The 18028-nt window shown below is 36.8% G+C and overlaps 2 protein-coding genes across 2 annotated transcripts in view; one reads left to right on the forward strand and one right to left on the reverse strand.

The window, feature by feature from the left end:
• LOC117340137 (probable G-protein coupled receptor 156) overlaps positions 1–5798 on the forward strand; it is a 6459-nt gene extending 661 nt beyond the window's left edge. The window contains exons 2-8 of the mRNA XM_033901907.1: positions 1115–1245; positions 1725–1860; positions 2245–2352; positions 2714–2836; positions 3067–3414; positions 3826–3984; positions 4199–5798. Coding sequence (XP_033757798.1) covers positions 1115–1245; positions 1725–1860; positions 2245–2352; positions 2714–2836; positions 3067–3414; positions 3826–3984; positions 4199–5071 — 1878 coding nt within the window. The 3' untranslated portion in view covers positions 5072–5798. The remainder of the gene's footprint in view (positions 1–1114; positions 1246–1724; positions 1861–2244; positions 2353–2713; positions 2837–3066; positions 3415–3825; positions 3985–4198) is intronic.
• A 2174-nt stretch (positions 5799–7972) lies between these two features.
• LOC117341508 lies at positions 7973–12609 on the reverse strand. The gene is made up of 2 exons (XM_033903378.1): positions 12537–12609; positions 7973–10275 (listed from the first exon to the last, which is right to left on the reverse strand). Exon 2 carries the CDS (start codon positions 10089–10091, stop codon positions 8118–8120), a length of 1974 nt encoding a protein of 657 aa, XP_033759269.1. The 5' UTR covers positions 10092–10275; positions 12537–12609; the 3' UTR covers positions 7973–8117.
• Between the last annotated feature and the right edge of the window lie 5419 nt (positions 12610–18028).

An 18028-nucleotide genomic window follows, 5' to 3' on the forward strand; every position in this document is an offset into this window, starting at 1 on the left:
AATACGTCATTTTCCTTGAAACATTTAATATGTGTCTATACTTGTTGTAATTTTATGAATATTGTGTAACTGACGCCATAAAATACTTCAGACTAATGCGAGTGCGATAAACAGGTCTACCGACTGTGAAATAAACAAACAATAAAACAGAGGTAATTGGTATTGTAAAGGAAAGGGAGTTTAACGCGTAAGGTAAAAATATATGCAGCATTGAAATTCAATGTTTTCATCATTTTGAAATTATTATAAAGTGAAAAAAAATGCAAGGAGCAATGTTTTTGAGAAGCATAGGGATAAAATGTTAAGGTTAAGATTACTTGATTAAATGATATAAGTTGTAGAACATACTTAAAGCTATCTTCCTCGTTATTTTCAGGACTTATATTTCCAGGGCGCATTTTCATAGATTGCTTCTGAATCACTTTACGAGAGCTACACATACATTTAAAACAAATTACATATAACATAGATCGCGTGCGTTTGTTCGTCCCAAGTCCTAGTGCTACCAATGTTGAAGAGTGGTTATCTTAAGAGCCCCTTATAAGGAACGCTGACTAAATTCATTCCGATTCTAATAGATAGTAGTTGTGTCTGCATTTAAAGGGTAACTGTAAATCACTTATATTTCGCGTGGGATTTATTTTCGCGTTAATACGCGAGGAGGGTCAAACGCGAATTCAAATCCTTCGCGAATACTTGTACGAAGACAACACCTTAGGATGGCGACCAAACTGTCAGTTACCGATACAGGGGTCTTTCGGAGTCCATGCCTTTAATAGCTCATAATTCGTGAATTTAAACAATTTCTAAATCTGCGTTCGCTCAATCACACAATCGTGAATATATATGAAGATGTTGGTACGCAAAATAAGTATCCGCGAAATCTAAGTGATTAACAGTATATAGATGCTTGTTACAATACCAGTTTACAAGGATATATCTCTCGATAATAATTCAAGAGATATTTTGAATTAGTAATTTAATATTTACTAACACACTGCGTAGTTACGCATATGATTGCACTCTACCTTTAAGTTACTGATATTTACAAACTCATTTGATTTCAAACAGAATGTCAATAATGAATTATTTTTCCTATTTTTTTTTTTCACAGATGGCGTTGAAACCGGAAGACGTTCGATCCCTGACTTCCGGCACGTTTGTCGTGTCCTGTATAGCGGCCACTATCGGCTTCGTTTTCTCAACAGTCTTCCTGACCTTTAACGTTTATCACAGAAAGAAGAGGTAAACTTTCCTAAGTTATATTAAACAGAACATCATTTATTATCAAGTGTATCTTGCTATCCTTCGGGCTCCGAGAAAATATTGGCCCTATTATATCCCACTCCATGATTGTGGGAGGCAACCTATGTGTGGTTCCGTGTACAATTTAGAGTTGTCTCCTCCTTCCTTTAAATGGTATTTAAATGTCTAGGTTTAAACTGTATTTACCAATGATAGATACAGGTACACGTGTACCACGTACAATCTATACAAATCATTTACATAACACTTGTGATAGGGAACACGAATTGGGAAAGCCATGCTGGCATTTTTTTTGTCATTATGTCAAATTAGCGAAAAATCATTATTTTCTGTGTCCATATTACCGTTAAATCAGATGACAAGGTTATAGAGTCGACAAGCGATACCTACTTGTTGATATTTTACAAGGTGCTCGTGCATTATAATGAAATAAAGTATGATACTTTCTTGTTTTGAAGGTTTATGAAGATGTCTAGCCCGAAGATGAATGTCATCATCAGTGCTGGGGGACTGATCCTCAACTGTACATGTCTGTTGTACGGTATCGAGTATTTCTTCCACCATTTGTACTCAAAGACCACCGTCATTTGTCAGGTATTTATTGTTTTATATTCTGCATCTCATTCATTCATTCATTCATTCATTCATTCATTCATTAATACTTTCTTTCTTTCTTTCATTCATTCAAAAGTTTATTAATTTATTCATTTATCTATTCAAATGTTTCATTCGCCATTCATTCATTCATTCATTCATTCATTCATTCATTCATTCATTCAAATGATTATTTATTTATTCATTCATTCATTCATTCAATCAATCAAATATTTCATTCATTTATCCATTCAAAAGTTTCGTTCATATATCCATTCAAATGTTTCATTTGCCGTTCATTCATTCATTCATTCATTCATTCATTCATTTTGACCAATTAACACCTATCCCTTCATTAACTAACTCCTTCCTTCCTTTCTGTAGATGAGACTTTGGCTTGTGACGTTTGGTATCACGATGCTGTTTGGACCAATGTTTGTGAAGTCCTGGAGAGTGTATCAGATCTTCAAAAACGCGGGAGTCAAACGCGTGGTAAGTTTTTCCACACCAACCAATCCATATTCAAACATAAAGCATTAGGATAAGCCCTCAATCTCAATTAGTTATTTACTAAATTTATCCCATGAGCAATATACATGATATATCCATGTCTGTTGAGATTTTTATTTTCATTTTCGTTAAATATCCTAATAAATGGTTAGACGTTATATTTTTCGGTCTAAAAAAATCAAACCATTTTCCACAAAACATTGAGATAACAACTTTCATCATAGATATGTATTACCTTGGTTAAACGCCACCACAATGTTGATTTATTTTCGCATTCGCCGTACTGTTTGATGCTTGTGATGTTGACATGTTGTTCGTCCTATAGTTTCGGACTCTGTTGTAGGTTATACGTGACCGTAAACTAATGTTGGCGATCGTGAGCCTGCTCATCATTGATGCTGTGCTGCTCTCCCTGTGGCAAGGAGTGGACCCGCCCATCTCACATCCGGTCACCATTGCAATACAGGTAACGATAGCGACAACGTTCAGATGGTAGAGACATTTAACAATGATTAATTCAAAATGGGAATTTGATTTCTGCTGGCAATGTGATTATTAATTTCTCGTCATAATATTGGATTGAATTTCAGACCTACATGCTGAGGAATTTTAGGTTTTTCAAAAGCCTTCTTAGTTTATTTCACATTATGTACTGTAGCCTATTATAAATAAAATTCGTTTTTGTTTTTATTTCAGTCTTCTAGTGACATGCGCAGGAACCTCACTGCGTTTTACACCTACGTTTATGTACAAGAGTGTAATTCTGTTAAAACGGAAGTTTGGGCCTCTCTGATGCTTGTCTGGAAGACTACCGTTATGGCGGTTGGATTGTTCCTTGCGTGGAAAACAAAACATATCATGTTGCCCGCCATGAGAGATTCGGCCTGTATCGTCATAAGTGTCCTCGCAACCATGTTCCTGACGTCACACACATTGATGCTGACCTCAAGCTTACGTCACATACCAGATGCAGTCTATATCATCAATATTCTGCTGACTACAATGGTGGCATCGTTGGTTCAAAGTGCAGTTTTCCTGCCAAAGGTTGGTTACAGTCAATTACGCTATAACATTTTACAGTATTGTCTTAATAGATCAAAGTCATGTCACCCTATTTGCCAAAATGGCACAAAGACATGTCTAGCAAACGTCAGCACCTCTAAAGGTCAAAGGGCACAAAGTCATGTCTGGCTGACGACAGCGCCTTTGTAAGTAAAAAATGTACAAAGATATGTTTAGCAAACGTCATCGTCTCTAAAGGTCAAAAGGCACAAAGTCATGTCTGGCTGACATTTTTTTGTAGGTAAAAATATACAAAGACATGTTTAGCAAACGTCCGCGCCTCTATATGCTCAAAAGGCACAGAGTGATGTCCGCCTGACCATAGCACGCTAAGTGTTTGTTTTTCAGTATGTTATGAATATGGTTTTCATATACGAACTTTTATATTTACAGGTACGATTTTATTGGAAAACGTCACTGGAACAACAAATGCGCATGTCACTGTCAACGCACGAGATTCATCCGCAACTCACAACAACCGGAAATAACTTCGAGGAGGAACTAGTCCAGCTAGTTGCAGCGAACGACACATTGAAAAAATGCCTTACACAGGTAAATGCGCATGCGCCGATGCGGTAATTTTGTTTCTTTCAAAATAGTTGTAAAAACTTATTATTGTGAAACGAATATGCATCTGTTGATAACGGATATTGACGAAACCTGATTTGAATACTAAGTATAAATATAAACATTATTTATTCCGATTTAAATATCTGTACAGGTTTTTGTCAACACTTTTGTACTTTTTCGTTTTTTGTTCTTTCAGAAAAATTCAATGATACAAATTCTAGAAGGTCACCTACGCAACGCCAAGGTCAAACTGACCCGAATGCCATCTGAACGAGAGGTCAAAGTCGACAGTGGCTTGGACATATCTTCATCAAGTTTCCCCGACGACGAAGTCCGGGAGTCACCTGACGGACAGACAGCAAACACACCGGCTACGATAGTCAAAGTAAACAAACCCGTACAACAGCAAAGGTCGGAAACGATACCAGTCACCCCGGACCAGTCTCTTCCGCGTCCAAACAAAGCAAATTCGGATTTCACCAGTTACCGAGTGACCAGGAAGCGTCCGTTAAAACGAGAGCGGGAACACAACACGTGGAACAGACAGAAACAACTACAAAGTTTCCCTACACAAGAATTAGATTGTCTCCGTGAAGAAATTGATGCTGATCTCACGCATGCGCATATGTTAAGTACAAGTTTACGGGCTTCAATATCAAACGAACTTCAGAAAATGACGACTAACAACACGTGGTTTTACGATTCGATGAAATCTCGTCAAGATGTCGTTGGTTCTGTTGCTAGGAGCTACGATCTCGAGGATAATTCTGATACTTATTCATACGTCAGCAGTTACGTGCCATGTAAAATACCCAGGCGGAAGTTGGACTATAATTCGATACAGAGTCCTTCCCTAAATTATTCATGTGACAGTTTATCGACTACTTTAGCCAATGACAAATTGTATCCTGGCTCTGACCAGGACGGAGAGGAAGTGAAAACATCACAAACTTTTGTTCCGTCAGATGGCAGCACAACATCACGTGGTAAACCTATTCCGTGTGCGCTACAGTTCAATAAATATCTAGTGACGGAAGTTGACAATGGAAACAAAAGTTACTATTTATAGTAAAAGGGATTTCCCTTACGTCAATTGTGCTATTTATAAATTTGAACCCGGACCCCATATATGCTTGCATGGATTTAACGTACATTTTAGAACCTTTGGCAAAATGTTTTACGTGTGTTGTATATGTGTACACATAATACTTGAAGGGTGTTCGCCATAAATTAAAAAAAAATGATTTAAAATTTTATGATTTTAAATCATAAAACCCGGTACCCGGATGAAGATATGTTGAAATCCCCCATTCTATCCACATGTGTTGCCACCGGTAGCATGTTACAATCATTTTGTTTCTTAAGATTATCAGGGTTATCTCCCCTGGTACGTTAACATATTTTTTCAAGCAAACAGGTGATACTTATATTGAGTATATCACTGACATTGTTGTCAAAGATGTTTTACTATATTAACAGATTTTAAAGATAGATTCGCAAGACCACTTTTTGTTTTTATTTTTATGTATTCATATTGAAAAATTAGTTGAGAAATCGACATAGAGCTTACATACATAAACCATTTTTTCCTATTTTTAAAGGTTTTGCCGTTAATTAATTTAATAATCCCTCAAAGGACCGTTGTTCCGTCGTGGAAAGTATTTTCGGCCAATTTCATCAACCAGAAAAATTCTTGATGTGTTTTCTGGCGAATATGTATTGTATCTTATTATTCCCCTGCTGTTTGAAAAACGGGGGGACTATAGGTTTACCCTCCGTCCGTCTGTCCGTCCGTCCGTCCGTCTGTCTGTCCGTCTGTCTGTCTGTCACGCAATAGTTGTCCGGACAACTCCTTCTAAAGTACTACTCCGATTTTAATGAAACTTGGTATACATGATCAGTATAACATGTAGTTGTGCACCCCACATATGTTTTCTTCAAAAATTCATTTTTCAAAATGGCTGCCGGCTTCTCATTGGTTGAGGCTTGCCCGGACAACTCCTCCTAAAGTACTACTCCGATTTTAACGAAATTTGGTATTCATGATCAGTATAGTTGTGCATCCCACATATTTTTTCTTCAAAAATTCATTTTTCAAAATGGCTGCCGGCTTCTCATTGGTTGAGGCTTGTCCACATGTAGTTGTGCATCCTACATTTTTTTCCCGAAAAACCAATTTTCAAAATGGCCGCCGGCTTCTCATTGGTTGAGGCGTGTCCGGACAATCCTAAAGTACTACTCTGATCTTAACAAAACTTGGTATACGTGATCAGTATAACACGTAGTTTAAAAAATGGGAAATAAATAGTTGCACTCCTGGGTCAGGCAGGGGACTTTGTATTGCTGTTGCAATACTATCCATCCTTGTTTGTTTGTCTGAAATATCATTGGTAAATATGAATGTACCGTTTTTCATTTCCCTTTTATATTGACTATTTATAATCATGATACAGAAATAAATTGTTTTATTTGTTAATGTTGCCTTCTGATTTTACTTCTTTAAAACAACTTTTCTTATCAGCTAGAACAATTTTTGTGACACAGAGACATGTATAACTTGATTTATAATAATGAAATATGTTTAAAACGCATAGGATCTACGATATTTTGTTATAAAAATATTATCTGTATTATTGACAAAACTATACTACATTGTATATAATGTGTATGAAGAAATGTATGAAACTTTCTCTTACCTTGAATATTACGCGAGATGTTGAAAATCTGTAGGTAATCATTACTGGAAGCAATCGTCAGTATTCGGAAGCAATCGTCAGTATTCGGAAGCAATCGTCAGTATTCGGAAGTAATCGTCAGTATTCGGAAGCAATCGTCAGTATTGTATATTGCAACGAGTAAATGCAGTTCAAACTTTCATCTCAGACCACAGGACGAAGGGTCCCGATTGGATGAATTTTAGACAGCGTTGTCTCCCTTGACACAGCAGAATCGCAATCGCAACATCTCGGGGAAATTTCCGGCAACACTCGGAAATCTACTAGATTTCCGAGTGTTGCCGGAAATTTCCCCGAGATGTTGCGATTGAGTGCAATCGGTTTCCCAACCCACGATCAATATAGTTGTGCCAATTAAGTCATCTGTGTGTAGCTGTAAACCGTTTCTTTTGCTGTCCCATTGCTTCATCAACATACAAAGTGTATCAGTCATTATCGAAAAAATTAACGTTTCTAACACAAGATCTTTCCTGTAGACGTGTTTCAAACAATTGTCGTATCTTCCTATCGTTAATTAAAGCAAAGACAATAAAGACAATATCACATAATTATTTTAATTCATAAAACGTAAAAAGGTTTCAATATCAGCAAAACTTTATTACAAAGACTTGTTTCGTTTTGCTTTATCGCTAAAATTAGTTTTATATGCAAATCTATAAAATAATGAAAAACAACTTGCGTATACAATCAATATTAATTTGATACGGAGGTACCAATCTTATACTCTGCACACTGATCATGTAAACATTCAGATGTAGTATAACATATTGACAATAATAAATGGGGAAAGTTTCTTTTTACATTTCAATAAAGGCAAAACAGACGATATTTTAATATATTTATGACGTCAATATCACCTTGTGCCGTAGTTTATTACTTCAAGAATCCTAAAATGATAATGACGTCACTGTTTCTAACGTCGTTTTTGATTGGATAGAAGAGGTGCGTAGTAATTTCTTAGAGAAAAGAGTCCTTGAAAGAAGGCAAATCCATGAATATTACGTCACAGTGCAACATCATCACATCCGGGATATTGTAGATATTGGATGGATCTGTGGAATCGAATTTAAGCGTTAAACATTGTTACATGACATAACTTCACAAAATACTAACTTCTATTGAGAGAAACAAAACATCTAACTGGTGATAATCTACGTGTATCATGATTTCTGTCCATTCATCAATAACAACCAGCCATCATTGTAACACAGGTTTCAATATGTCGATGATTTTTTTTTCTTTTTTTTTCTTTTTTTTTATTATTTATTCTTATTTTACTATTACTTCCAACGTGTCGACTGGCAGTATCCATATTTTCATACGACAGGCAACAGAAAATTGAACGTTTTCCATTTCAAACTGGAGAATTATGACAAGAATTTACTTTTTTCCCTCCTGAACTTTCAAAACTTGCGTCCTATATTTTAAAACCGTCACATGACCTCGTTGAAAGCCAATCCAGAGATTGCCCTCAGTATCCAAGGCAACGGACATCGGTTGTTCATTACCAGTCTGATCTTTATACAGAGTTTTTATATGTCGACAGTTTTTGTCCAATAGCTGGACGCTGTTGGACACTGTTTCTACGGTAACTATATTATCTCCCGAGTCGAAAATCATGTCGTCAAATATCACGTGACTTTGAGGTTTCAGTTCAATTGGTACAGAGTACCGCTCGTTAGATCGATATAAAACATTCAAATTTTTATCTAAAAATATCACATGGTCGTCTCCGGGCTTGTCGTTGACAAAATTGCAGACAGCCACATTGGAATTATTCTTACAAATTCGGACGCGTCCTGGTTTACAGAACAAACGTTTGTCGTCAGGCCCAAATTCAAGCGTTTTCAAAACCGTGCCATCTCGACTGTACATGCGAAGTATTCTTTGGCTGTGGGGTTCAACTTTATAGTCCCAAACATCCGCCAGAGTGACCAACAGGTTATTATCATTAGTGGGTTGAATAGCAACAGGATGCAAAGGTTCTGTTTTGAATTGCAAGGTCATGACCCCGTTGGCCTCGATACTATAAACACAACAGTCGTCCATGTGGGTTAACAGAACCTCCCCGGAAGCAAGCGTACAGAAGTCCCCGATCTTGCCTCTAAGTTGAATTGACCTTTGTTTGTCGCCATCTTTGTTAACAAGGATTAGTTTATTTCCGTCACAAAACATCCAAGCGTTTTCTCCAGAAACACAAGAAACTGTATCAATGAATTCATCACAAACGGCGAACGTGTGTAGCTCTTTTGGGGTGTCAACCAATTTGTAAACACTGCGCAAATATTTGGTGACCTCTTCGGGATGACTAAGTGGCCGATCGCCTTCGATATTACCTGGCATGAGGGTGCCAGATTCTTTCGCTAACATTCCTTCTTCAGTGGATTTGTCGCCATCTTGTTTCGGGTCTTCCGATGATTTATGTCCCTCCGAGTTAGTCTTGTCATCAGGAGTGCTCTCCCCTGTATCAGTTCTACTGTTTTTGTCATCATTGTTGCCACTATTCGTGTTAGCACCTTCTCCATGGACGTCACTTCCGGCGGTGGCGCCATTTTTATTATCGTCGTTCTCTGCTGAATTCCCGCCTTCTCCGCCTCCGATCTCTTCATCCTGTTTACCATCGGGAACAATCACAACACCAGTTGTTACTGCATTCTCGTTTTTTCCGTTTTTATAATTCAATTTTGTAACCGGAACAGTGTTTACGTCACTTCCGGTCTGTTCCTCTTCCTGTTTTTGTGGGAAAACTGCCTTACCTGTAGATACAAGAAATGTTTTATAATCAGTCTTCTTCTTCTGTCTGGCGCCCGTTTCGTCGCTTGATCCGTTTAACTTTTCCTCGTCGTCTGGCGATGAAAGATTGTTTTCCTTGCCTGTCGATGGTTTTCCAAAACGCTTCTTCTCTTCTGACGAATCGTTGCCGTCGTCGCGCCTCGGCAGACCCTGTAAACTCGTGGGGCGAGTAGACTTTTTTGCGCGCGAAGATGAACCTTGGGACGCGTTATACATCCCAGATCCTTTGGTCATTAAAAATGCTGTGTTTTTACTTGTCATATTAACTGAAAAGTTTTGTTGTGACGTAATAGCTGGCTGTCGTGACGTTATTTGCCTATTTCGAACGGAAGTGTTATCTCGACTCGTCCGCGCAGACTCCCAACGTGCCTTCCTGTCCTCTTTTACGATAACAGAATTAGTCATCTTTTTAGCGGCTAACTTCCGCTTCTCGGCAGCGGCAGCCATCTTCTCCTCTTTTTCCTCTCTCTGACGTTGAAGCAGTGCATCATGCTCTTTCTTCGCCTGCTCAAACTCGTCCATTTTCGCGCCAACGATTTGAATATTGTCTAGAAAAGACATTTTTACAGGGAAGTGTCACACAACTTTAAAATGAACTATTGAGTTGTGATGTATTTAATGAAGAGGAAACCGTGCATTTGTCATAGCTGTTTGGTGTGATTCCAATCCAATTCAAAAATGAAATGGTATTCGAAGCTCCATTTTATATTTATATTCTGGCGTTATCAAATCTTGGTAGCCGTACCTGAAAAAAGATGTGAAAGTGTGAAATTTGTAACAATTTAAACAAAACGAGTCAACTCCAAAAATAGCGGATATTCATATCAATAAAAAATGCAGTTTCATTGTTACTGAAATACTGAATCCGTTAATTTATATAATGAATGCCCTATTTCCGGTATAGACCAGCAGGATGTATATTTTTGGAGGTCAAAGGGCGTGGTCTAGGGAACAGCTGACGTAGAACTCGACTATTATACGGTAACATTAGACGTTGTTCTAGTATTGACAGGAAGAATCAGTTGTCTTAATGTTAAATATTTACATTTTGAATCTTTCATTAGAAATTTAGATTTTAATACAACAATGCGATACTGTTAATAAACATACAAAGATATATTTGATTGTTAGTCTAGAATTCAAAAACATGAGAGGGAAGGAAAGTTCACATAAATTGTCTCGGTTTCATCTACGTTCCTGAAGTCAAGGATAACTCCTTAACCTAAAACCTTTTTTTTATAAAAAAAAAAAGCACTATTGGACTTCAGGGGAAAATCTAAGGAAAGGAATTCTACTTAAATTCTGTAATGCTTTTTCTTTGAAAAATCTAACTTAGAGAATTTTCCTCAAATTCTGTAATACTTTTTCTTTGGAAAATCTAAGTATGGAAAATTTAAATGAGGGAATTTTCCTCAAATTCTGTAATGCTTTGCTATGGAAAATCTAAGTTAGGGAATATTCATTTAATTCTGTAATGCTTTCCTATGGGAACATTTAAGTTATGGAGTTTCCTTACAGGGATAAAACTAGCCCTGACAGATGTACGGCAGTGACAGTAATCGGAGCCTTAAAAACTGGGACGACCTAAATTTTAAATGTCTAGGTGTTAAAGAGATATTTAAATCCATATCGTATTCATTTGATTCACCAACCGTATACTCATGGCTTTATCAAAATGATCTTAGACTGGATAATTTAAAGTTTTTAAACATCACGTAACAGCATTTGGACTTGCCGTACATTCCAAACTCTATACCATTGTTATAAGTGTAATATTTCAGATATGTTATATACGGACTGCTGTGGGGTTTGGAGATTGTGTCAAGCCCCTGTGTGCTGTACCAGTTTTTCATGGTACGGCATCTCAGTCCAGAGATACTGTAATGTATTGAACCCTTACACCCCAGGATATAGAGACGTGTTGCATATACATCATATTATCGGGCCTGGCAGGTGGCTGTCTTTTTTAAAGACCCTCCCCCCACCCCAGTCTCAACTCCACCCCATCTGTCTCTGGACAATTGTACAAGCAGTGAGCTTAGAATAGTGATCAGTAATAACTTCTGCCGTCGGTGTGGGAAAAGATCAGCTACATTATGTAAAAATATGCTGCCTCTCTCTCTCTCTCTCTCTCTCTCTCTCTCTCTCTCTCTCTCTCTCTCTCTCTCTCTCTCTCTCTCTCTCTCTCTCTCTCTCTCAAATATGTATATATATGTCATCTTTTATAAATGAATGTATTATGTAAAATTATATAGGGAAAGGGCTCTTAATATAAGTTTGATAACTTGTGCCCAATTCCTTTGTATATATACTAAGATACAATAAAGTATGTTTAAATCAAAAATCTCCCATCCTCACCTCCCCTCCTAGCCCGTCCCCATAACTATACAACGTAATAGGAGGAGTCTGACCTACCAATCAATACTTTCTCTATCGAGAGGGGGGGGGGGGGGGGGGGGGGGGGGGGGGGGGGGGGGGGCTAGCAGTATCTTACAATTACTACACACAACTGTAAGTAAACCAAGATATGTGAGTCACATAGAGATCCAAAGATCTCTAGACCGAACAAATGTATTTTGTATTTATAAATATTGGATTTTAACATTTTAAAATAAATTTCTTAATTTCAAAAAGTATGTCGTATTTATAAGTCGTGGTGTCCCTATTTACCTGTTAACTAGACTTTCGTCCTTGATACAATACACACGTAATTATTTTGTCTAAGCGCCTTAAAGTGTCGTTCAAAGACACACCTGTATTTTACCTGTATAATTAATACAGGTACATTCCTTTCTGTCTTAGCTGCAGGCCTTAGGTAAACATAACACTACAAATCCATAATCTACTACAGCATTGTACAAACCTTCACCGTTACGTCAAAATCCACGAAAACCAAAATGGCTGTCCACCTCAATGTTGTTTACGGCCAGTAAATCAAATATCCTACTATAATTTTTTAAATGATAAAACATCTTATATACCTAGTACGTACATATACATACTTACCTAGGTGTGTCAATTGCATCTAGCCCGTTCTATAATTATCGACTTCTGATCGCCGTTCCAAAGACACGGCGGGTTTAAATGTCAAGCGGGCTACCCAGGGGGGAGATGTTTTATAAACAGGAAGAAAAAAAATCAATATTTTATTTTATGGAAAATCGTGATAGACAACAATTCTCGAGTATCCGTGAAACATAGACTTAATTAATTCACATAACAGTTTGTTTGTTTGTTTGTTTTTGTTTAACGTCCTTTTAACAGCCAGGATCATTTAAGGACGTGCCAGGTTTTGGGGTGGAGGAAAGCCGAAGTACCCGGAGAAAAACCACCGGCCTACGGTCAGTACCTGGCAACTTCCCCACGTAGGTTTCGAACTCGCAACCCAGAGGTGGAGGGCTAGTGACACACAACAGAATCAGTTCATAGAGTTGATTTACATATACTGTACGGCATTTATCAATTCGCCGATGAAAATATATATTCCGTTTTTAAAGCAGTTTTGTACGTATTTTGTTTTACACGAAATATCCATAGATCTCGTCAATATTTTAAATTTAAGGATCCAGTCACACTTAGGAGTCAATAAAAAATATATAGTTAGATTGCGTTATGTTTGGCCAAGCCTATTTCGAAGCATCAATGTACAGAAAAAAGTACATTGTATTTTCTTTTCAGAAATCATTTGTAATTTAACTTGAGATCAACGATGGTCGTTTACCTGTTAAGGTTCCAAGAATAACACGATAATCACAAACCTAGCATCAAAAAAACACAAAAACAAAAAAACAAAAACAAAACAAAACAACTAGATAGTGATAAGTGAATTTATTCGTTTTTCATTTCTTCAAAGGAAAATATTGACAAAGTATTACGAGATTGGTTGAAACGAAATTATCAGTTACAGTTAAAACATCATCATTTATGTAATCAAATTTACCCATAATACACTGCGGTTCCTCGATGCGAAAGGAACCATGGGAAATGTCGATATATAAACTCCGGTTTGAACAGTATAATTTCTTTAGGTAGTGCATGAACGTCAGTCCTCTTTTTTTATTTGAAAACGAAACAAAACAAAAAGAAAAGAAAAATAGAGACTGTTCATCTAATTACTTCAATACAATCGGGAACCGTCGGCACTTTCCGTAAACGAAAACATACATAGGTATTTTTTCGTTTACGGAAAGTGCCGACGGTTCCCGATTGACTTCAATAAGGCGTCCATCTTTATTCGCCTGTGGTTGTCGTTATCTATTTTGAAACATTGTTCTTATACATTTTGTAGAATAACAATATTGTTTTGTATATAGACCTTCCACTCGATGACGTAATAAACAATCTAAGAACTCGCTCACTGATAAAAAAAACCAGTCACCATAGGTTTTCAAAGAGGTGTTAGTGGATTGAAATAAATACATATTTACACATTTGAAAAATAATACATCAAAATTAAGATTAAACCAAAATCAGTCCATATATATATATCATTCACGGCTCTCGGATCATTGAGTACATTCCGATTGGCTTCATTTTAAAGAAATGTAAGGAAGCTAATCCTCAAATCGTATCAACCTGACCTGTCTCAAATATATTTAAGGGTCATCTATATAGCAGAATAGTGTTGAATTTCAAACACGAATAAATACCTTAAGATTTGCACAAAAAATGTCATTTAATATACCAAAATGTTTGTTTGGACATGTAGCTTCTTACAATCACCAATAATATGCTATAGATGCTACCAGTTTCTTTTGTATAGTAACTTTGTGGTAAGATTTGGCATGAACTAATTCTAAGTCACGCAAATGATCAACCCTGAAAAATAGCCATGCTGTTATGTTCACAAGTGTCTATAGCACAGGGTAGGAGCATTTGTTTGACCGGATTTTACTGTATGTACGTATAAACACTTATTTTGTTTTGACCTTGAAATGCAAATGGCAGCTGAGAATAATATTACACAAATATGGCTTAAAGGAGGCATTTCAGTTAATAACAAAACTCCTATATCGTACTTTTAAGACATCTCATCATAGTAACATGAACATTTGAATGTCAATTTGTTAAAATGGTGAGTTTGCAGCCTTTTTCAGAAATAGGCATATTTTACCCCAAACTCAACGGTTGAACATTTTTTCATAAAAGCAGTGTTCTTGCCACTTCAAGAATACTTTATATTGTCTAATAAGAGCATTTTTGATGTTTAAATACCTCCTTATATGCCATATTTGTGTGATATCGTTCACGACCGCCATTTGCAATTCAAGGTCAAATTAAAAACAGCGTTTATACATATAATAACGTCAAAGCTGGTCAAACCAATGCTCCTATTTTGTGCTTTATACACTTGTGAGCAAAACGACATGGCAAGTTTGTGTAATATATGGGATACAAATGAGTTAATTATGTCCCCCTGAAACATGCATTTTTCTTACGTTTTGTTGAAATTTACAAACAGCTTAACAAATTACATGTCAACAGCAAGACCCAGGGTTTGCCATGATACATACTAAAAGTTCATCATGTTACTTCTGTGACATTGCACCATAATAGGGATTTATAGGCCTGTAAAATATCAATGTTTTGACTGGATTTGCTGTTTAGATGCCCCTTAAATTTTAAATCCCCCGTTATGCGCCTCTCTCCGTGAGACCCTCGACCACGGGCTGTAATAAGATTATATTTGAGAGGGTTAATGAACCCTGAGGCTATACACCTATACACGTTTTGTGTAAAAGGCTGTCTGTATATACCCGCTGATATATCGGTCTATTTGTGTGAGGTATATCGCTCCATATCAGTCTGCCTTGGTAAGGCGATGTGCCAGGTGTTTACTCGGAACTCCTCGAACCGAATAACGAGGCGTTCCGGTTGTTGATCACACCAAAAACGATAAGCATGAGGTTGGTTGAGCAGAAACAATGATTTGGTAAAATGTCGCGTTTAATTGTTTATCTATATTCTGCCTTTGGAAATGTCTCAGCAGGTAATCCTGTTATAGTGACGGAGACGGACGGAATCAGAAATAGTGTGAGATCTTCAAATAATTGTCGTTCCTTATGCAAACAAAAAACAAAAAACAAAAACAAAAACAAAAATGGTTTATGAAAAAAAAATGTAGATTTTATAACCTATTGGATAATATCGTGAGATTGGCTGTATAAACAAATGCCGATATTTTTTTCTATTTCAGTTAAACATCTATACTATGTCTCCAATTAGTAATAGGTTTATAATGTCAATTGCTACATAATTACAGTTGGATGTAAAGTAATCTAACGAGAAAGAAAGAAAGAAAGAAAGAAGTACGCATCAGTCTGAACAGATCTAGAGAGATGCACGAGTTATCGCCCTTTTACCATATTTGTTTCTAGAAGGACATTACATATATACATGTATAGTATAAAAGTTCATCGACTGTCTCGTCTTTGCGGAATTCGATATTAAAGGCACAAAATGTGTAAATCAAATAGGGAATAAAAAGAGTTTTTAAAAATGAAGTAAATATGTCCCTTTTTTCACTGATTTAAAAATATTTAAGGTTGTAAGTGAAAAGCACGCGTATCGTTCACGCTAACTCACTGCTCATCATACCACATTTAAGGATTGATTGTCAATTTTGTTGCTTGCATGGACTGATGAAGGGAAATGAACCTCGTGCAAATGAAGTGAACTGCGAAGCAGTTCATGAACCATTTGCACGAGGTTCACTTCCCTTCATCAGTCCATGCAAGCAACAAAATTAACAATCAATCATTATATTTACGTTAACCAAATTTAAAACTTCGCCACCAGATTGCAAAATTCGGTCGCAACTGTGTGACGTAAGTGCGCCACTTTGTAACATTGTTATACTTATCGTACATGTGTGCACAGTAGTGGAACAGCAGTCAGTCAACTATTCTCGTCGCCAAGGCAACACAAAATATAGTGCCATACACGTTTTGATTATTACGATGTTGATACACATAGATACGATATTTTCAAGGTAAAATATTCATTTATAACAAATATTTACGATATTGTATAATAAAAACTTAGCAATAGTCATATAAATACGAATTTAAAGTGCAGTGTTGACAGTATAGTATGTGTGTGATTTGGTCACTCGAGACACAGGGACTCGGTTAAAAAAATGATGTAATACAGTCTAATAGCCGGGATATTCAGAGCTCGAGAAAAAGTGTAACAATGTGGATTTTAGTCGCAGGTTAGCTGGTGATGTACATGTTGTCCTTGAAATATTGGATTTCATTGTCGCACTGGCGTTTTGGGATGTAAATTCTGATAATAGCAAGTAAAGAAACATTGATTTGAAAATTGGCGGTATTCAACGGCCGGAAACTTGTGTCCTCCAATGTTTAGATTGAGTCAAATTACGACAATAATGTGTCCCTGTTCTCGATATAGCATACTTCTGCTACAAGTCTGTTTTGTGTTGTCAAATAGTATTTAAATTGAGCTCTATTTTCTGTGACCACTGAAATGGTATCAAGCATGGCATTTGAGATACAGCTAACGTTAGACCTACTGCGCTACGTAGGTCATGAGCTCGGTGCTATCGGGAGTGTCAGTGTTCTGTCAGATCCTGTTTTCTAAACTGTCTGCATTATACTGGCATTTTTATTAGCACATAAAGCGGCTATTCCACTTGTGTTCATATACGTTTATAACAATGTTACACAATTCACAAAGTAAAAGTGCATTCAAGTCTGAGGCGGTACAGAACTCGATCGCCATTGTAAAATCAGTGAATGTATTCACACGCCGGCAAGAAAGTGATTCGTCTCTCAGAACAGAAGCACGAGACCCAAAATCTTCAACGGGAAATGAAGTGATCTGAGTTTACTATGTTCATTGAGGCGGAGCGAAGTGAAAATGTAAATATTTTAGTTTTAACATATTCTATGGAAACAAAAGGATTCGGCACAGGTTGTAGAACTTTATAAAGCCCTCTCCAATATTGCAAATATGTAATTTCAAAGTTAGAAATTAAAATCTGATAAACCGTTAATAACACCAATTGCAGTAAAAGAGGGTCGCATTAAAGGGGACTCAATGCCCCCCCCCCCCCCCCCCCCTTAGACTATTATCAAAATTATACCACTTTTACCAATATTTGCTGTTTTTAAACACATCGAAAATAATATTTATTTTGAACTTTGGCATTTCGTATTTCGTAGTAATCAGAGAGTATATGATTTTAAAATCCTTTTAATATCATAAAACCTTCTCATGTGTTGTGAGATGAAAATGTAACAACAGTGTCGCTTTAACCGATTTGTCTGGCTGATAGGAGATACATTAATTTTGTTGGCGAATCTAGTCAATATACATAAGTTACCATGTCTTGTATTTTTAAATGATGGGAGGTAGTCAGTGACAGCACTTTATGTTAATATATTATATGCCTACCTGTCACTGACAGACGGATCACCGAGAGTAACGATCAATAGAGAAAACCGGAAGTCTTTGAGACAGGTGTAATCGATTTT

The sequence above is a fragment of the Pecten maximus genome, chromosome 13 (assembly GCF_902652985.1).
Source record: "Pecten maximus chromosome 13, xPecMax1.1, whole genome shotgun sequence".
NCBI classification, from domain to species: domain Eukaryota; kingdom Metazoa; phylum Mollusca; class Bivalvia; order Pectinida; family Pectinidae; genus Pecten; species Pecten maximus.